General features: G+C 39.3%; 1 protein-coding gene across 5 annotated transcripts in view; it reads left to right on the top strand.

Moving 5' to 3' along the window:
* LOC105926120 (dedicator of cytokinesis protein 3) overlaps positions 1-21,054 on the top strand; it is a 73,517-nt gene that overhangs the window by 40,203 nt on the left and 12,260 nt on the right. For all 5 annotated transcript variants that reach the window (XM_012862333.3, XM_012862331.3, XM_036132764.1 and 2 more), the window contains exons 16-40: positions 59-221; positions 360-466; positions 1,844-2,015; positions 2,098-2,195; positions 3,834-3,917; positions 4,018-4,118; positions 4,228-4,309; positions 4,730-4,900; positions 7,612-7,804; positions 7,935-8,062; positions 8,337-8,483; positions 8,608-8,706; positions 8,847-8,941; positions 9,127-9,202; positions 9,342-9,442; positions 9,542-9,600; positions 10,340-10,488; positions 10,594-10,679; positions 10,762-10,788; positions 10,881-10,976; positions 11,051-11,111; positions 11,204-11,297; positions 17,149-17,297; positions 20,355-20,441; positions 20,693-20,797. In XM_012862333.3, coding sequence (XP_012717787.2) covers positions 59-221; positions 360-466; positions 1,844-2,015; positions 2,098-2,195; positions 3,834-3,917; positions 4,018-4,118; positions 4,228-4,309; positions 4,730-4,900; positions 7,612-7,804; positions 7,935-8,062; positions 8,337-8,483; positions 8,608-8,706; positions 8,847-8,941; positions 9,127-9,202; positions 9,342-9,442; positions 9,542-9,600; positions 10,340-10,488; positions 10,594-10,679; positions 10,762-10,788; positions 10,881-10,976; positions 11,051-11,111; positions 11,204-11,297; positions 17,149-17,297; positions 20,355-20,441; positions 20,693-20,797 — 2,730 coding nt within the window. The remainder of the gene's footprint in view (positions 1-58; positions 222-359; positions 467-1,843; positions 2,016-2,097; positions 2,196-3,833; positions 3,918-4,017; positions 4,119-4,227; positions 4,310-4,729; positions 4,901-7,611; positions 7,805-7,934; positions 8,063-8,336; positions 8,484-8,607; positions 8,707-8,846; positions 8,942-9,126; positions 9,203-9,341; positions 9,443-9,541; positions 9,601-10,339; positions 10,489-10,593; positions 10,680-10,761; positions 10,789-10,880; positions 10,977-11,050; positions 11,112-11,203; positions 11,298-17,148; positions 17,298-20,354; positions 20,442-20,692; positions 20,798-21,054) is intronic.

Genomic DNA, 21,054 nt, shown 5'->3' with positions numbered 1-21,054 from the left:
AGTGTGTGAGCGCGTGTGAACTTGACCTTCTTCCCACGCCGCCGCCGTGTTTCTACAGGACTGCATCAGCTTGGGCACCGGCGAGCCGAACACAACGGAGTATCGCTCGTTCGTCCTTTATCACAACAACGGTCCTCGCTGGAGCGAGATGGTCAAGCTGCCCATCCCCATCGACCGTTTCAGAGGGTCCCATCTTCGCTTTGAGTTCAGACACTGCTCCAGTGAGTCACAACTGCAGCTCCGTCTCGATCAAACCGCCCCCTCCCTCCCCCCTTAAAAAAGCAAAAGCATCGAGGCAGAGTGCCTGACTGCTATCCAAACGTGCACGAGACATGATATCACGCTGTGCTTCCTTTCAGCTAAAGACAAAGGGGAGAAAAAGTTGTTTGGTTTTTCCTTCACTCCCCTGATGAGAGAGGACGGGACCACGCTCTCAGACGAGATCCATGAGCTGTATGTGTACAAGGTACGGTAACGTCACGGTGGACACAGCGGACATGCATTTAGCTCCAATTAACCTGATTCGTCTTCACACCTTGTAGGTTTTAGCTGTGCTTATTAATGGAAAATCTTTCCAGTGAGCTTCCATTACATATTGGGAGAGATGATTCACATCTTTTCTGCTTTTTTCTCTTTGAACTTTACAGCCATGTACGACTGATCCAAAAATACCTCACAACAAGTTTGCCCTTGGGCTGTTGTCTGTCATTTTCTTGCCCTATCCATCTTTCTTTGTGCAGTTTGACCTCTCTCAACTCTGGACACTTTGTTCTGCAAACAAAGAATGCTTAGAAAGATGGGGAAGGTGGGAACATGCTACGAGATACATGTTTTAGCTCAGAGAAGTCTTTCAAAAACAGACTGAAGGGCCAATCCTTGATAGGGCAATATAATATTTTCATATTTACAATTTCCCTGCAGTTGCTATCACTTTAGGAGCATTCATATGAACAAAATATCCATGTTTTTAGTTACTAAAGAATCCCTGTTTTTTTTTTTTTATTCCAGAATGTTAACATTTAATTTGTGCACTGCACAAATTACTGCAAAATCCTATATGTTAGCATCTTGCCAATGTTGCATTTCTTTCTTGTAGTTAGCCTGTGTCATCCCACCATTATTCTGCTGAAACAGGGTGGTTCCTTAATGGAGAACATTGAATAAAGATAATGTTTCTGAGCTCAGATGCACGACAAACTCAAACTTAAAACGGTCCATTGAGTCCATGACCAAAGCCAGACAGCCTGATATGCATCACCTGCTAAAACTAAAGCTGTTATGAACAATTAACAGCTTATATTATTATTATTCTTTATATAAATGAGAGTTGATTGTCTTATTCCACTGAATAAATCAAGCACACGTCTGCTCTTCGTGAATATAAGGGGCTTACCGCTGCTGTCAGTCTTTGCTTTGTTACAATGTGTAACTATATTAAGACTTTAGATTAATATACTCTGCTTTTTTAATTAAAATTGAAAATCTTAATTCAATTTGTGTACATTTTATTTCAATCTCTAACTAATTTTAAATTGCAAATTCTTCTCAAATTCGGAATTGAATTCAAACTTTAAAATAAGATTAAAAACTCTAAATTAAAGTGTCATTCTACTTTAAATGTAGGTTTTAATGTAGTACTTAATTTATTTAGATTTTTCAGTGCCATTCCACTAATGTTCTGCTGAATCTATCATTTTAAAAAAAGTAAAAACTACAGATAAGCAAAACGTTTCAGAGCTCCTGTTTACAAAATAAAAGTAAGCCTCAAAAAGCTATTTTTCTGTTAAAATTTTCAGCCGATCTTTGAATTTTCCTCTCTTCCTCTCTTCATCACACCATTCAGTGTGATGAAAATGCCACCTTCAGTAACCAGGGGCTGTACCTCAGCCTTCCCTGCTGTAAGGAGGATTTCAACAGCTGCCCCAACCTGCCAGCCAACCTGCCTTTCCAGAGGAGCCCTAAAGAAACCTTCTGGGTCTCCACCATCCTCTGCTCGACCAAACTCACTCAAAATGGTAATTTACCAGCTCACACACAAATCCTCTATGTCTCCTGTTTGATTCAATTCCATACATTTTGGTTTTATTGAATTTTTAGTGGATCTTCTGGCTCTTCTGAACTGGAAGGCCCATCCAGACAGGGTGTTGGATATCCTCGGTCGACTCCGACAGATCAGTGGAGAGGAGATTGTGAAGGTCATTACACCATTATTATTATTTCTTGAATAATAATATTAATATTTACGGCCTTTTTAAACTATATACCCCAGTTTTTACAGTTTGTTGGAATTCCTGGTAAAACTTTTGCAAATTCTTGAAAATATATATTTATCTGTTTTACAGTAAATAATCTTAAATAGAATAATCAAACCTTTGGATACAATGGGAAATTATACATGACAGTCATTGACACTCTTGCCATTAATATGTTTTGTAGTCTCTTTTTAACATTTCCCGAGCTTGGACCATACAGAGAAAGGAATCTTTCACCTTTTATTTTTGCCCAATCTGTCTTGATCATCTGGAGTCATTGTATCGTCTCTTATGTTCCTTTCCTTTCAGCTCAGCTCACACTTTTTTTCTACAAGATTTATGTCTGAGGGCCCTGAGGCCCATTTAAAAAGGTTAATTTTGTGTCTGGTGAACCATTTCCGTATTAAAGTGGCCATATGTTTTAGATTGTAATCTATCTGAAAGACCCTGTGAAGACCCATTTTTCGTTTTCAGGTAGAGTCAGACACATTTTTATGTAAAAAGTTGTCTTTTATGAGTTCTTTGCACAAGCACTTTAATGATTCCCAGGGGCTTTGAAACAGTAACAGGCTGACAGCCTCATAGATCCTCCACCGTGCTCAACAGTGGGCCCCCGGGTGCTTTTCCACATGTTCATCCTTTGCCTGTGCAAATTCTCAGTTGTCCGGGTCATCGCAACAGCAAACAGGCTTAAACCAGAGGCGACCAGACTTTTAGCTCAGTTGTTTCTGAAAACATTTCAACACCTATCCAGGAGTCTTTATCAATTCTGGTGGCTCGCATTTGAGCAACCTGTAGTTGGTGCTCTGCTGTTTCATCCTTTGTTTCATTCCAGACCAGCCTGGAGTGTTTATGTTGGAAAGATCAATCTTAACTTCATTTGATCAAAGCACACAGCTCTAGTTAATGTCTCTGCAGCATTTAGCAAATTCCACACAATGACGTTCTTTTCGTTTATAAAGTGTTGCTCTGACTGTAGATATGGCCAAGCTTATGGCATGTGATTGTTTTATTGCAGCTGTTTGTTGCATCATAAAGATCAACACACACCTGCCTTACTTTAACAGCATATTATCTTGTCTTTCCCATTTTGAAGAGTGGCCAAGAGAAGGGGTTGAATGACCATATTTACATCTAGGGGGAAACATAAAGTAGTTGATCAGTGATTAGAAGTTCCCAGATACTCTGATCTGATGAAAAAAGTCTCCGCTTAAAAACAGACTTTAGTTACATTTATCTTGTAAAAAATTTAAATGTAGTGAATGTTCTTAGCAGCCAATTTGTTTTAAGGATTTTAATTATCACATGTCACCTGTGATCCCTATAACTGAGGAAGAGATTATTTTTTAGCTTATTTATATCTATTATAATAATAATAATAATACATATGGGTCTCTAGAATGCATTAAAGACTGCTTTTCAGCCTTACTATGTGTTCAGAATGAATGTAAAAGTTGATGTGATCAGTTTTTAGCCAAAGAAGCGATGTTTTCTTCAGGCTCCTTTGATTCCGTTTTAGTTTCTGGGAAGGCGGATGATGCAACGGTGGTTTTTGAGATTTGTTCTTGTTTCCCACAACAGTTCCTGAGAGACGTCCTGGATACACTTTTCTGTCTTTTGGACGAAAACACAGACAAATATGGACCGCTCGTTTTCCAGTCTCTGGTATGAGCATTCAAAGAACGCAGCTGCGCTCGCACATTAAATCAGGTCTTGTGACTTTTCTGCAGAGGAAATAGGATGTAACGTGTGTATCCGTGCTCAGGTGTTCATCATTAACCTGCTCAGGGACAGCCGGTTCTACCACTTCAGACCTGTAATAGACGCCTACATCCAAAACCACTTTGCCGGCGCTTTGGCATACAAGTAAGGCCAAACTGATCCTGTTCTTCTCAGAATCTGCGTCTTACTTAAAGATCTATTATTTATCTGTGATGTCTGTGAAGTTTCTTAACTTCAGCCAATTTGTGTGCAGAGAATTGATTCGATGTCTGAAGTGGTACATGGACCGCTCGGCTGAGGTCGTCCGACAGGATCACATACAGGAAGCTATGAGGGTAAAGTATCACACCCGCTTCCTCCTAGTTCTGATCTGGCTCCTTCAGTCGGGATCAATTAACTCTGAAAGAGGAAATGGTCAAACAGAAACGCAGCTGATAAGGAGTAATGCAATACCACACGAGGACTCGGGAAGTGAATTCACTGCACAATTTATTTGAAAGGAAGTCATTGTGAAGCTCTGTGGGTATTGATGCGAGGAGTGCTGCCTTTTTATGTGGTCTTGTGACAAGATAATGGTAAGAGATATTTCACTGCACTGCCTGATTGCAATAATTTCTTCCAGGTATTGATTTTTAACCTTAAACTGATTAGGTGGTTAGGTCTGCTCTCCTTACTGGGGAACTAAAAGTACGAGATGCCACGTGTGGCGGGTTATCTGATTGTCTCCATCTGTATCCTGCTCCCAACCACCTCAGGCGCTGGAGTACCTGTTCAAGTTCATTGTCCAGTCTCGCATCCTGTACTCGAGAGCCACCTGTGGGATGGAGGAGGAGCAGTTCAGAGCCAGCATCCAGGAGCTTTTCCAGTCGATCCGCTTTGTCCTGAGTCTGGACAGCCGCAGCTCAGAGAATCTCGTCTTCACACAGGTTAGACGGATCGTATCCAACAATTTCACTGTTTTCGGACTCAGGAAACGCATAGTATAGGTGCATCTCTATTAGATGATAACATCATTACAGATTCATTACACATACAGTGATATATTTCAAGTGTTTATTTGTGTTAATTTGAATTAGGTCTTACAACTAATGGAATTCCAAATTTTGTTTCTCAAAAAATTATGTCTTTTGCATGAATTAATGCATTAATGATGTGTGGCTATGGAGCTAAAACAGTGACAGCTTGCAGTGACATTGAAAAGAGGTTTGGTGTTGTAAAATCAAACATTAAAAAATCAAACATTAAAAAATCAAACATTGAAAAATCAAACATTGAAAAATCGCTTGCAATGACATCGAATAATAGATTTGGCATTGAAAAATTAGACATTGAAAAGTCAAACATTGTTGGAAAGTAAAAACTTATGATGATATTTTCATTTTATGCTGCAGCTTTTTTTCAATGAGAGACATTTTCATTGTAACTGCAGAGTTCCTTCAGCTATGATGTCACTATAAGATGGCACTGTTTTGCTTTCAGGGGCGGGGCTAAACTGAAGGCCCCTTCATGGGCCTAATGAAGATAATATTAATGAAAATATTATCCTTTCCTGTTGTCGAGCAGCGGTACTTGACCAGAGCTTTCCATAAGTTCACTGCAAATAAATTTAGAAAAATGCTGCGAAAGTCAGCAGTGTCAAGAGACCCTGAGGAGCAGGGGCGAGGTGTGTGTCGGGGGAGGGGGGGAGTTTGAGCAGGGCTGTGGCCAGGACAAGGGAAAGGGACATGTTGAAACATGAAGTGACAAGGGTGACACTAGTGGGTTTGCTACAGATTGGTCTTTTGAGGTGGAGGATGTTTCACCCCCCCCCCGTCACCGGAGGCTGAGGGAGGCTGTGTGGAGCCCAGTGAGCCTGAGCCTTATCAGTTCAAGCCGCTGGTTAAGACGCTGATTCAGCTATGCCCGAAGCAGGCACTGCAGAGGTAGTGGACAGAATGGTGTAATTACTGTGTGGTAAAATGATGTTAGCACCATCATTGCTAACAAGAGCTAATGTTCAAGGCAGTAACAAACGTTAAACACTATCGATCAATGTTCCTGAGTCTGTCTCGCCACGGGGGCGATGGGGCGTGTCTTGTGTCTCACTAAGAGGCTTTTATACACGAATGCGGGGCTATGTTGTAGAAAGCTTGTACTGTTTGAATAAGTAGAAAAATTCAACTGCAATAGCCACCGTTCAGGCCTAAGAGGGCAGCACTAAGATGGGTTTAAGACAAACATTGCAGAACTGAACAAATTCACATCAATGAAAGAAATTGCACAGTAACATTAAAATGGGACCCAGTTTATACAGTTCATCTGCAAAGAAAGGTTGATTTTGGGGTAAGTTAAACTTAAGTACAAATTAATTGAAATTTATCTGTTTTTGATAACATTTTATTCAAAAAATGGTATGGCAAACCAGGTTTTTGTTTCTGCTGTAATGAGCCTCAAGTCTCCTTCCCATATTATCTGTCAGATTTAAGTCAGGACTCCAGCTGGGTCTATCCTTTATAATTTAATTTTATAATTACTTCTAGTCAGAATAAACATGATGGTAAAATTAAGATTACTTCAAACCAACATCTGCTAGTTTGTTTTATTTTAAGTAAAGCTTCACACCACTTTTATTGCAACTAGAATTTTTTTTCTCCTGTCAGTAAAGGTTGTTTTATTAATGGCAGCAGTCAGCTTGTCCATATTAATGGGCCTGTCATCTTCCTCTTGATAATACTCCATAGAGTCTTTCTGGAGTTTAGGTCTGTGGTAAGACCTGTTGCCTGTGCAACCTGTTGTATCATACTTTCTCCTTCCACTAAACTTTCCATTAATGAGTTTGGATAAAAGAGTTTGTGAAAAGCCAGCTTATTTAGCAGTGAGCTATTGTTGCTTGGCCTCCATGTGAAAGGGCTCAACAACTTTCTTTCAAGCCTGCACGCTTCTCTAAGATTGTGTTGGCCCTAACATTTCTGTGTTTAGAGGCTGTTTTTATTGGTCCAATGGTATATCCTGATGAATTTTAGCTATACAGTAGCTAAAAGCCATTATCATCAAAATTCACAGAAACATGTGAAGTATATCACTCCATCAGTTTCCTTCCCACAGAGAACAAATTTCATCGGAATGTGCACATGGTGCAATGCCATATAAAGATGATTATCATTATAAAAAGATTATCTTTTTCTTTTAAACTATGTTCTATCATATTAATGCTTACTCTTTTATTTAGGATATTCTTTTAACTGACGCCTCAGTGCTTCACTGTCACTGATTTTGGACACCTTAGGGGTGTGACCAGCTTGCATGCCTTTCTGTGGTCATATGTCTTGGTTCTCGTCCTTTTTTGGTAACTTGCAGCGCCCCCTTGTGTTCGTCCCGCAATGCAGCACACGACGTGAAGCCATCGGCCTGCTCCAACAGGATGTTTCATTTTCAGAAACTGTTTTATTCATTTTAAACTTAATTTGGATTGCGTATAATTTTGGCTGCGCTGAAAGCAAAACCTTGTAGCCACATTAGCATTGTGCGTATACTGTGTATATTTTATATAATTTCAAATGTTGCGTGTCATTATTTAGGATGTTCAAATAAAAGCATTTTTATTTCTATTTTGGTGTGCTACAAATGATTTCTCTGTGTGCCTTCTCTTCCCTCCTAGGCAGCACTGTTGAACAGTTTTCCTGACATCTTCGATGAGCTGCTGCAGATGTTCACCGTTCAGGAGGTAGCTGAATATGTCAGAGGCACACTGGGGAGCATGCCCAGCACAGTGGACATTGGCCAGTCCATGGATGTGGTCAAGCTGCAGTCGATTGCTCGTACAGTTGAGAGTCGGCTCTTCTTCTTTCCTGGTGAGACCAGCATGAAGGATTTAGGACACCTCTTTTTCTTTTTTTTTTTCTTATTACCCCACAACAGTCTAGTTTGCACACCGAGAGTCTTCGATGTCACGTTTGCGTTCTTTCCCTCTCTATTCCCCAGAGTCCCGGAGTATTCTGCTGCCTGTCGTTCTGCATCATATCCATCTGCATCTGCGCCAGCAGAGGGAGCTGCTCATTTGTTCTGGGATCCTGAGCAGCATCTTTTCCATAATCAAGACCAGCTCTATGGTGCAGTACACTGTTCTATGGCCATAATTACAGAGCTCCTAAGTTTAGCGTTCCAGTGAAAGTAAACTGAAACTTCATTTAAATATGCAGTAAAATGTTTGTATTTCTAGAGTTTATTCTCTATCCTACTTTTATATCCATCTCTTCATCCATCCATCTCCCCAACCCTCACCTCTATCTAGGTTCCATATTTACATCTTTATCTATCACATACTTCCGGTTGGGGGTGGTTTAAAGTTTTTCTGACCTTCTTTTAAACTGTCCTTCTTTCCAGGAGTCCTCTGTTCAGGAGGAGGTGGAGATGATGGTGGAGAGCCTTTTGGATGTGCTGCTGCAGACTCTGCTGTCCATCATGAGCAAATCTCATTCCGTGGAGACGTCCAGAGGACAACGCTGTCCCCAGTGTACCGCAGAGATAACGGTAAGCTTTCACTCAGTCTGCCTCTTTGAAGGATGGTAGTAAAATCGCAAACTATAGTCATTATTTTTTCAGCAGATTTACCACCCTGTTTTATGTGTTTTCATACTTGTTCCTTTCTCTGCAGGGGGAGTATGTTTCCTGCCTTCTTTCTCTCCTCAGACAGATGACAGAGATCCACTTTCACCATCTCCTCAACAGTTTCCACAGCAAGGAGGAACTAAAGGTGGGAAAGTCTTAAAAGCCTGGTATCGTTTTTGCTCATTTCTCAATTTCAGTTCTGAACTGATATCAGAGAAAGCTTGACTGTCGTTTGTTGAATTCATACTTGGGCTGAGCTAACTTTGGTTACATCTTTTCCTGCAGGAGTTCCTGTTGAAGATTTTCTGTGTTTTTCGCAACCTGATGAAGCTGACTATCTTCCCCAGAGACTGGAGCGTCATGCGTCTTCTAACCAGTCAGTAAGTCTGCTTCTCCACTTCTGGTACATAGTTTTTGTCCCACAGATGGTGAGGGAATAAAGCCAGTTCTTTGTTCCAGAGACTTATCTGAAGGTGATGCTTGTGTTGCAAGTTTTTTTTTTTTCTTACATTAGTTTTTGACATCCAGCTGTTTTTTTTCCTAATACTGTGTTGTATTTCTGCAGCATCATCGTAGTGACGACTCAGTTTCTGTCTCCGGCGCTGCACAAAAACTTCTCCGAGGGAGATTTTGATTTCAAGGTGAGTGTCTGTGCAGCTGCAATAGGATGAAAGGTGACCACTGCACAAAGCCACTAAATACTTTACGCCTTTTGTTTAATCACTTACAAATTATTCCTTGTTTCAATGACAATTATGTTGATTTCTCTTTGAATTTTAGGTGTGGAACTCCTTTTTCAGCCTCACTGTCCTCTACATCAACCAGCCCAGTCTGCAGCTGGAAGCAATCCCTCCTGCCAAGAGAAAGAAAATTCTTGACAAGTAAATACAGCTGTTGACTAATAAAAATAAATATGTGCACTGATTCAGATTGTAAATAGTTTATCTTATTACCCACTTCCAATTCTTCTCTTTTTGTAGGCATGGGGATATGAGAGTAATTATGGCATATGAGCTCTTCAGCATGTGGCAGAAATTAGGTGAGTCAAATATGTCATTCCCTTCATAAATAATCATTTAAGTGAAATATTTGCAGTATAGCAAATTTATCAAGATTTGCTTTTATATTTTGCTTCCAATGAGCCATACTTTGTCAGATGCCCGGATCAATATTTCTTCGTGTTTCTTTAGGGTGCTTAGCTATTTAGTTGGCTCCTAAACTCAAAGGACTAACCAGAGCTTTGTCAACAGATCGCAGAAGACTTCATATGAAAGCTTTAAATTCATTAATGAGGCACTTTTTCTCCAGCGGCCTTTGAGAAAAGTACCGTTTGAGTCAATTTATTTAGGTACATTAACAAGGTATTCATACCCCTTGAACCTATTCAGATGTTTTCAAATTGAAACCATTAACTTCAATGTAAATAATTTAGAATGTTACAATTCCCTAAAAAAGCCCCATGCTTTTCACACTTTTTTCATCTTCTGTAAATTAACTTGATGCATCTTTTCTTACTTTTGGCCTTTGCTCTCTGCTTATTTTCATATTTAAGAGGGTGATCACACATTGCACAGCTTTCTTACATGGGCACACAGGAATGATGACAATGCAACTCTAAGGGCTCTTCAGAAACCCAGAGATCTATTGATCAAAATCAATAAAAAAAAAACATTACAAGAAAAATAAATTAAAGGGTGGCTATAATTTGTGTGTTTCCTGTATATTTTCATTAGGCTGTCCAACAAATACTTCTATTTGTATTAATCCATTTGATCTAGGTGACAACAAGCCACACTTCATCCCAGGCATGATGGGACCCTTCCTTGGTGTCACCTTAGTGCCTCAGACCGAGGTCCGAAATATTATGATCCCTATTTTTCATGACATGATGGATTGGGAGCAAAGGAAAAATGGCAACTTCAAACAAGTCAGTATAAAAGTCATGTGTTATGAAATCCAGATTATGTGCTGCATCTTTTGTATAGTTCTTTTGGGAACCAATGCGCCTGTTGCCCAACTTTTATGCCTGCAGGTGGAGGCGGAGCTGATGGATAAGCTGGACAGCATGGTGTCGGATGGGAAAGGCGACGACAACCACAGGGAGCTTTTCAGCCTGTTGTAAGCATCTAACATACATTTAGTGAGACAAGGAAACAAATACTCTGTTGTTAAACTCTGCTAAATTCCTTCCCTGGAACAGAACCCAGCTGTTCGGTCCTTATCCAAGGTGAGGAATAATCCTTGCACTGTCCAAACAGAAAGATAATGGTATTTACCTCCTGTGCTCATTACCTGTGGTCGACATGTGTTTTCTTTCAGCTTGCTGGAGAAGATTGAGCAGGAGACCTGGAGGGAAACTGGAATCTCATTCGTTACATCAGTCACAAGGCTTGTTGAGAGAATACTAGATTACAGGTATGCTTAAATAATGTTAAATGGTATGATTATTATTGTTTGCGGGGCATTAAAAAATGTACTTGTGCTTTTAGGGATTGCATGAAAGGAGACGAGATGGAGAACAAGAAAATTGGTGGTTCAGTCAACCTGATGGTGAGACGTTCATTACACTTCCACTCGTTTATCATCTTGAAACAGGGTAAAATAGACTTTAACTGTTTCACACCTTCTTATTAAAACCTCAGAACTTCTACAAATCAGAGGTCAACAAGGAGGACATGTACATCCGTTACATCCACAAACTGTGTGACCTGCATCTTCAGGCAGAGGATTTCACAGGTAACTGAGACGTGGGCAAGTTTCCGGCAGCAAATGCACATTTTTCATCTTGTACACTACCTCTAAAAAAGTTTGGGTAACCCGAATTTCTTTTTACGCTTTTCCAAGAAGAACTAACATTTTAATAATCAAATGAGTTGTAAAATTATTCGAAAATATTGTCAAGACATTGGCAAGGTTAGAAATAATGATTTGTACTTGAAATCCCAATTTTGTCTTTCAAAGCTTGCCTTCATCAAACGATCCTTTATTTGTAGCAAATACAGCCTTGCAGACCTTTGGCATTCTAGCTGTCAATTTGTTGAGGTAAGGTGAGGAAATGTCACCACATGCTTCCTGGAGCACCTCCCACAAGTTGGATTGGCTTGACGTCAAGCTGCTCCCACAACATCTCTGGTGACTGTGGTGACAATTATAGACAGGATGCCACATTGACAACGTCTAGACTGTATTTCTAAACAATTTAACACTATTTTAATTGAGAAAAATTGTGCTTTTTATTAAAAACAGGAGATTTCTAAGCAACCCCAAACCTTTGAGCGATAATCTAGTTTGCCATGATTCAACTCTCACGCTGATTGGCTTTTCATGCTGATGATTTTCAACGCAGGTTATTTTTAGTATTACTTTTAGAGTTGAAAAACTGTACTGAACAATACATTGTTATACTTTTGAGTAATCATTTGCAAGTTTATGCTCACACCTTAGAAACTTGGTGATGGTCTCTGGCCAAAAACAAAAAACACATGTGTTATATGTGTGCTCAAATTATTTATCTATAAGCTACCTGATTTGTTTCACCTACTCAAGGTCACCCTTGTTATAGTTCAACTAAAAAAGAATGTCACAAACTAGCTATCAATATGAAAAGCAGTCGCAAAGGACGCAACAATCCTCATACCCACAAAGGAAAAAGGAGTCCTACCCAAATGCGTTACCTAAGTTTAACATTGTACCATTCAAAGTATGACATTTGCACTGGTTAAAAGTTGATTAGTGGTGCTAATTCTATTTAAAATTTCACAATAAAAGAGGTTTTTATTACATTTAACAGTGTTGAAAAACTTCAACTGAGCGAAGTTTGTTGTGCGGACAATAAACCACATCTTTGGTGAGATTGCACTGCTGCAGCAAACCGTGAAACAGATAAATAAATGTCAATAAATAACAAAATAACAAATTCTAATTTATGATGCTGTATAACAAAGCCGAAAACAATCACAAGAAGTTAAGTTTTGGATAGTTTTCATTTCCTGTTTCAGTTTTCTCTTTTCATTTTTCTTTCTTTTATTCAACATTTTTGTTTTTAATATGCTGTAAACATAAACTGACTTAAATGACTTCATCCTGAAGCAACATAGATTTAAAACCCGGTGAAACCTTCCCAGCATTTTATTATTTGGTCCCCCACAGATGAACATGTTAATAGATAGGAGTCTTCCAACCTTAAAATCAAACAAGAATACAGAGGCTCCTTTAATTAAATTCATGGTCTAAATGTCAGGTAGATAATTATGTTCCGTTGGCATTTACTCTTTCATTCTTGGATTTATTATTTATTATTACTTCTTGGGAAAAGATTTACAGTTAATTTTGTATTTGATAATTCCCCTTTCAGTCATGTAAGCAGGGAGTCAGGGGAGGTTTTCAGCTTATGCAACAGGCTGAGTAAGTGGCATTAAAGAGTGTTACTCACAAACTGTACTTCATTATGTCCAAGTAGCAAAATAGGACTAATTGACACGTACATTAATCAGTTACACAAATAAACATTATTGATGCTAAACTAGCGTTTGGAGAAATATGGCATTATCAACTTGGATTTATCAATCCATAAATTTAGTTATTTTCTTTGTGAAATGGTTAGAAAGTCATGATGGTGGTTAAACGTGATTCACTCAGATCATCTGTAATATTTTGCCGTTTATTTTCTGATATTAGTACATTGTCTATCCTAAAATAATTTCAATTAAACTCTAACTATGTAGTTTATTCGAATGAAAACTGACAGATTATTGTGACTTTGGGCCGCCTCAAAGTCATTGCACCAAGGTCGCAACCACCTATTAATTAGAAACATTTGTATTTCTTTTCATCTCCGATGTCATAAAAGCCAAACTTTTAAACGTTTAAGAAACTGTTGAGAGGAAGCTGTTGACTGAAATGAAATTTCCCCTGGATACATGTTGGATTAGCTGCAGTTAGGTTCACTGATACTTTTAGTTGCTTGTAGTAGGAGCTGCAGCATGCAGAGGGCTTTCTCTATTATCAGGTGCACCATTGTGTGAGCTCATAATATTGAGTTAAGCTAGCTGATGTAACATTATAAGCTATGATACTGCAGTGGAATGCACATGAAAATGCATGAACACTGTCAAACAGAGAACAAAGTTGATAAATTAGGAATGTGTGTATATAATATATATGTATACCAGATTAATAGCACAAATCTGATTTATAATGGGTATATTTACTGGCGATTTTGAAGAGTTTGCATGTATTTGTGTATTAGCTAAGTAAAAAAAAAAACTACGGTAAGAATCTCTTAATAATGTTTATTTTGTAAATCAGAAAAAAAGGTCCTTTGGATTTTCCTTATCTAGTCTCCATTTTACATCCCCTTAAGCCCTAGACTCAACTCTGCAGTTAAAAAAAAATATTTGCAAGAGACTGAAAATTTTGTCTTGTGACCACAATCCGCCGATAATCAGCTTGATTAAACAGCGTTTTCCCGATCAGTGAATATAAAAGCTTTACTGTGTTAATGATAACATTTCTAATGTAGAAGGTTATCGCTCAATGCATCAAAGCTAGGAAAAGCTGTGGTGAATGCTCTTCTTGTATCTACTCATCCTCTGTATCTACTCTTGTATCTACTCATTTTGCTTTCTTAAAGAAAGGAAAATCATTTTAAATTGGCATTGGCTGATCGATGCTTCATATCGGAATCGACCAGAAAATTCAGATTGGTGCATCTCTAATAGAGACTTTGCTGGTTTACAGCTCTTTCTCGTCTCTCATTCGCTCGTGTTACAGTTGCGTCTCTGCTGACTTCGTTCTGCTGCGATCTGCGCTTCTCGACTTCACCTTCGCTGTGTGTAATTTTACCTACGACTCTTGAGAAACTGTAACTCTAAAGCTGTTCTTTTGGTGCCTTACTTGATGCGTAAACGCACCAAGTGACAGAGTGCTTTTTTCCTCATGACTGGCGGCCCTGATTTTTCTTTTTTCTGTGTCACTGCTTGAAACACACACACCAAACAGTCCAGAGCACAAACACAGTGAGAAGTAAGCCACATGGTGAACAGCAAGAGACACAATGGTGGGGGATGGGGGCCTTTCAGTGTGTGTCACTGGATTATTTATATGATGTTATATTTTATATGACCGTGTTCTTTATGCATTCACCTAATGACAACAGCAAACCGCAAACTCTCACTCTGAGCTGAAACAACACGAGAGAACGTAAATTACTAGTCATCACATAGTCTATTTAAAGCTAATTTGAACACAAAACGTTTGAATATAAGCTAACTTGAGCAGATGGTATGTAGTCATGTAACTCACAAGAAGAGAAACCTCGCCGTTTTTCACGAGATGCTAATCTACAGAGCAGGCACTCGTTTTTTTTTTTTTTTCCTATTCAGATTAAAAATAGATGTTCAGTTCTAATTTAAGCTCACAGTTCTGTTGTGTTGACTGCTGCATTTGCTGAAGCAGCAGAGCAGATCTCCTCCCACCTGGGGAACAGAGGGGAGAACTGCCTTGATTTGCTCATTCAGATATTTCAGAAAAGCAAAGGAAGTGAATGTTTATTTTTAGAGGTGCAAATTTACTTGTGGTTTTATTTTGACTCGCCTCACGTTGTGTGCATAGAGGAATGCTAATTGGGTGTTGGCAGCACATCTGCACAGTGTCACAGTTGTTTGTACTGTTGCTTTTTTTTTAAAGAATGAAGATTCTTGGTTCAAATATGAGGATTCTAGGCTAAATTTAGTATGTTCTCATTGAATCCTTTTGGTTTTAATGTACAGCGTTCCTGGCAATAAAGTTCATAGACATACAAAAAAAGTTTTAAAGATACAGTTAAAGGGTAACTCGCCCCTGTACCATAGACTTACTCTGACCACACCTAATATCAATACGGATTCAAAACTCAAATGCAGTACACTTGTTAAACCTGAAGAGGGCGTCACACAGACGATTTTAGACACTAAAAGCAGGATTTCAACAAATGTACAGTAAATTGTCAACAATCATGACCAGGATTTGTAGACAGCACTATAAAACATCCATAATAATAATAATAATAATAATACATTTTATTTCAAGCGCCTTTCCAAACACTCAAGGTCACTGTACATGTAAAAACAATAAATGGTAAAAGCAGTCGTCATAATTAAAAGAAACAACACAAATTACACATAGGAAAGTAAAAAAAAAATGTATACAGTTTATTGGCAAATGAAAAAAAAAAAGGCGATTTGTGCACGAGTTCACCTTTAATATGCATGTTATGCACTGTACAAAGGTACAGTTCTGGGGACATCCCTGTGCTTTAGTCTTTTATGTGCATCTTAAGGAATAAAAGGGAAGAGTTATTATAGGGAATAAAATTAGATGCAGTTACAATTAAATTGTTCCACATCCACTGCGAACAAGGTGTGTTTGCTAAATTTGAAATTGGAAAAACAAAATAAATAATTTATTACTTATTATTTAAACATTTTAGGTATTTGTAACACTTTACACAAGTGCATGGAGGATAGTTAAATTAGATTCTTATAGATGACCTCTGGTTGTGACAGTTTTCATTGAATATCAGAAATATGGCTAGGAGAAGAAATCTTTGCTTTGCAGTACCAGGGGAAATTATGCCAACACAGGTAATGTCCTGCATGCTCCTAGAGATACAGTGGGGAGCTGAGTTTGCAGGTTTAACATTAAAGAGTCGGATTGCTGAGGAGGCAGGTGGTCAGACCTGCTGGTAGCCTCCATGTTAAGACACAGAGGGTCTCCGTGTCTGAACTCCAGTACATGAACCACTAATGACCCAAAACCACAAGAAAAGTCACTCCAATTTCCAATAACCAATTTTTTGGGATTTCTGTTCTGCAGAGAGGTGAATCAAAACTAAACGGGCTCATGAATTAGGTGGAAGAGAAAGAACAAAATGCATGCTTAAAAGTAAACCATGTCTTTAATGAAGCATGCCGGCAGCTCATTGATGCTCTTGGGCTACTTTGCGTGTCACTGGATGGTGGAGGGCAACATGAATTCAGTCAAGTCAAGGAAATCCTGGCTGTAGATGTCATGCCACCTGTAAGGAAGCGGAAGCTTGAGTGCCATTGGTCCTTGAGTCACCAGTGATGATCACTAGCATGATTAAAAGCCCACCAAGGCTTGCTTTGAGAAGAGGTCCTGGACAAAAGTACTAGTGTGGCCATTATAGTCACCTGATCTGAACTCCACTGACTACTGCCGGTCATTAATGTGTAAAGTGTTAATGTAAGTTTGAATTTCCATCCTGAAAAAAGGCTGACTTTGTTTGATGTATCTTGTTTTGAAATGTATGCTCATTTAAGGATGTTTCTGAACATGGAAATCAGATTAAATTGATAAGATTTAAACATCCAAAATGATCTTTCAGCCTCTAGTCACCGTCATGCCAACATACAGCGACGAAGCTCAGGCCATCTTGTAAATTTGTGTTTCATGTCATACGCAGTCTGTCCTGAAAAATGTCTGGACCCTGAATTTCTGCTTTTCTTTTGGGCTATCAGTGTAAAACTGATCGTTTTCTCTTTAGAACCTAATTATGTGTTTGTTTTCTTTATGACTACTTGAACAGAGGCAGCGTTCACTCTGCTGCTGTACTGGGAGCTGCTGCAGTGGGAGGACCGGCCTCTTAGGGATTTTCTCCACTACCCCTGTCAGAGTGAGTGGCAGCGCAAAGAAAACCTGAGTCGTAAAATCCTCCACTACTTCAACAAGGGAAAGGCAAGTGATTTTATTCCTGTAGCTCTATCTTTTTTTACATTACAGATTTACATTTACTAATCTGACTCATTTCACTGTATCTGAGCCTCCAATTAAGTGTAAAATGAAAGATTGCGGGGAAATTTACTTAATTTCCGTGAACTAGCAGGAGATGTATAACAATATATTAAATTCTAGGAAAAAAAAGGACGGTTCTAGGTACCATTCCTGTTTAATTACCTGAAGAGGAAATCTAGACAGCGGATATTTTTAAACTTTCTTTTTGTCCCGGTTGTCAAGGAGCTGTTACATTCTCATCATCGAAGTGCAGCTGCTTCACAAGAAACAAAGTTATTCACCCATCATTAACTTTTCCATTCTTCCTCCTTAATCTTTTGCTAAAGTCTTGCATATTACTAAAACAGCATATGCCTTAGTAGATATGCTGCAGAATTGCATCCTTTTCACAAATTAAATTATGTTCTAAAGTCAATTAAATGTATATTAAACTTGCAAATAGCTAATTACAAGAATGGCAATTAACACTTGATTTTAATGTTTCAGCTGGTAGATTTAGAGCCAAATTTCTGACATATTTCAATAACTCAGGTAAAACCTTTGCACACACTGCACCACTTCTTACTGAGGATCAGCAATCAGTTAAAATGTAATTTTCTTTTTCAAACCTCTCCTCCCCGGTCGGTGTTCATCCGCAAAATTAAATTAGTTGACCGGCCCATGTGCTCTGCAGAGGAAAATACCCAGCGGACCCAGGTAGCAGCTGAAAAGAAATAAAAACCGTCATCTTTCATTAACTCGGTCCCTTCTCCTGTAGTTACTTCTGTGTATGAGAGGGGAGGAAAAAAAAGGCTTTTATAGAGCTACCTCATGCAGGTAGTGTTAGAATTTACACCGGATACAAATAACTCAATATGGTCTTAAAAAGCTGCTTGCAGGTTGGTAGTACCCAAAGGAATTTAAAGATTTGGAAATAAACTCTTCAGCTTTTCCTCGCTACTACTTTCAAACTGCTAATCGGTAAAATGAATAACAGTAAAGCGTTAGAACAGCAGAAGAAATCATTGGTTCTGGCATTTTTGGGAATTATACAATGCACAAATAACCCCGGTGGAAATCAGCTCAGCAATGTTTTGTAGTTTAAGGCTGAACATCCTGGTGCGGCGACAGCAAGAGCTGCCGTTCCACGGCCGAACCAACATGAACATGGCAGCGCAGGAGGACGCACTGGGACAGCTGCTATCACATCTGTTCCACGATTTCATCTTTGAAAGAAGAACAGGAAGAAGCACTTGACTCGCTTACCTTCTTGTGGTTTCTTATCGTACCTACTGCTTACGTTTTAATATGATACCGTGATTGGCTACAACTAACCTTTGGTAGACGGGCGCTGGGTGTCACGTCGCCCAATCAGCTCGGAGAGTTCTACTGAATGTCCTTCCTTTCCCCAAACCGAGTCAATGGAAGCAGTCCCAGATCAATGATGTGCTACACATTATCAATCTGGCTGGCCAGGTTAGAAATTGATTTAGATTTTTTCAAAATCCTTCCTTTCTTAACAATGCCCCCTCCCTCCCCCTTGTGATGATTAGCATCTCTAGCACTATAAATACACATCATCTGTTGGTGTTTGGGTGAATTAAACTGATGCAACAACCCAAATATATTATTTGAATGCATTCCACTTGAAAGGTAACAACCCACCAAATATTGCTTTCAATGACTCCTTTGCAACTGCGGTATTGTGCATAGGGATAACTGGTGCAAAGAAACGGAAGTAAGATAAAGAGACTGTGACTTTTTTAATACACGTTTTGAAGCACGGTTGACCCAAAATGCAGACTTAAAACTCAGCGTTTAGAATTCATGTGACGCTGAAGTCAAACTAGATTTAGATCAAGTCTTACATTTATTTCTCCCCCTAATTTTTAAAATCAAACTATCTCTTTTGCTACAAATAAGGTCCTTTCTTAGTATGTTAGTGTGTCACGCAGCAGTTTAATTTTTAATGTCCATCCATTCATCTAGCCGTTGTCTTTTGCGTATCAGAAATCGGGTCGCGGGTTTGCCGGAGGGAAACCCTGACATTGCTCACCCTCACAAACCTTCCAGCTCATTCTGGGGGAACCCCAGGCTTTCCCAGGCAAGACGGGATAAAGGGTCATATTCAGTAAATTGGAATAATATTGAAAAGTTGATTGATTTCAGGATCTCATTTTACTAAGTGAAACACACTATACAGATTCATTTCACACAAACTGATTCTTTGAAGCCTTTATTTCTGGTATCTTACGAAGATGTCCAGCTAAACATTTTCAGCTAAACACAGCATTTAAGATCAGAAAATTACACCAGACTAACGAAATCATGTTTGATACAGATGTTTGGGCCTACTATAAAAAATGTTTGATACCTTCTTAAAGTTTATTTTCAAAATGTACTATTATTTTGACAAATGATTCTCATCCAAGCACGTAGTCTAATTTCCTGAATACTGAATATGACTGCATAGTCCTTCCAGCTAGTTCTGGGTCTACCCCGGGGTCTCCTCCCAGTGGAACGTGCTCGAATAACCAGGAGGCATCGAGGTCGACTCCTGATCAGATGCATGAACCATCAACATGGAGAGTAGCCGCTGCACTTCGAGCTCCCCCCCAAATGAAGGATCCTCCCACCCTATGTTTTATGCTGAGTCAAACCACCCTACCACCCCCTGTATCCGAGGTGTCATTCTTTCAGTCACGATCCTTATCTCTTGCCCATGTGTGAGAGTAAGAACATAGGTGGATCGGTAAATTGAGAGCTGCGCCTTCATTACTGCAGATGACGCCCCGGTCCGTCTGACACCAAGATACTTAAACTTCCCCCATGTGACAAATCTCAGGTTGTGGATTGGCAATCTGCGCCATCAAAAGCACATTTGTCAATCCTCATTCTAAGCAGACAAATACAATAACAAAACGTATCATTTTCCTCATGATTTTTTTGTGGCTGACGTGAGCTAAGGTTTTAGTTTCACGTCTCATTCTTCCTTTATCTCTTTTATATTTATCTCTACAGTGCTGGGAATATGGGATCTCTCTCTGCCGGGAGCTGGCTTTCCAGTATGAGACTTTATATGATTATCAGAGTCTCAGCTGGATACGGGTAAGAAAAGTGCTGCACGCAACCCGTTTCTGCTGCTATCCTCAAACAAGCGTCCTCTGTGATGCTGGGAGGAGAGATTTTCAGCTCCCTCTGTCACTGTGACGCTCTGCCGTGTGGTGTGAAGTGCAAACACAATGTCCCAATTACCTGAGAACGCCCACACTCCTCAGGAAACGCAGAGGATTCAGTAAAGTGTGTGATTAAATTATTATTCATCATGGCTCCTCTGCGTGTTTGTCTTTGTGTCACAGAAAATGGAGGCAGCGTATTATGACAACATCATCGAGCAGCAGAGGATTGAGCCGGAGTTCTTTAGAATGGGCTTCTATGGAAGGAAGTTTCCTTTCTTCCTCAGGGTAAGACTTTCTAAGTCCGCAGTCATTGCAGTCACTGTATAAATCTCCATTACAGCACAAGACCAGGGCCCACTACTGGGATGGGGGTATAACGGACCTGGTCTGATAGAGAACCTGTGGAGAGAGCTAAAGATTAGGGTGATGGCAATGATGATGTTTGCCAAGATGATGTCGCATTTGTGATTAGAAACAACCTTCTTGGTTGAATAAAAATAATTAAAAGGGTTGGGTCAGGACTTAGCTGTAGATCCTTCAGT

Source organism: Fundulus heteroclitus, unplaced genomic scaffold, assembly GCF_011125445.2.
Source record: "Fundulus heteroclitus isolate FHET01 unplaced genomic scaffold, MU-UCD_Fhet_4.1 scaffold_54, whole genome shotgun sequence".
NCBI lineage: Eukaryota > Metazoa > Chordata > Actinopteri > Cyprinodontiformes > Fundulidae > Fundulus > Fundulus heteroclitus.
This window is presented reverse-complemented; position numbering and strand designations above follow the sequence as displayed.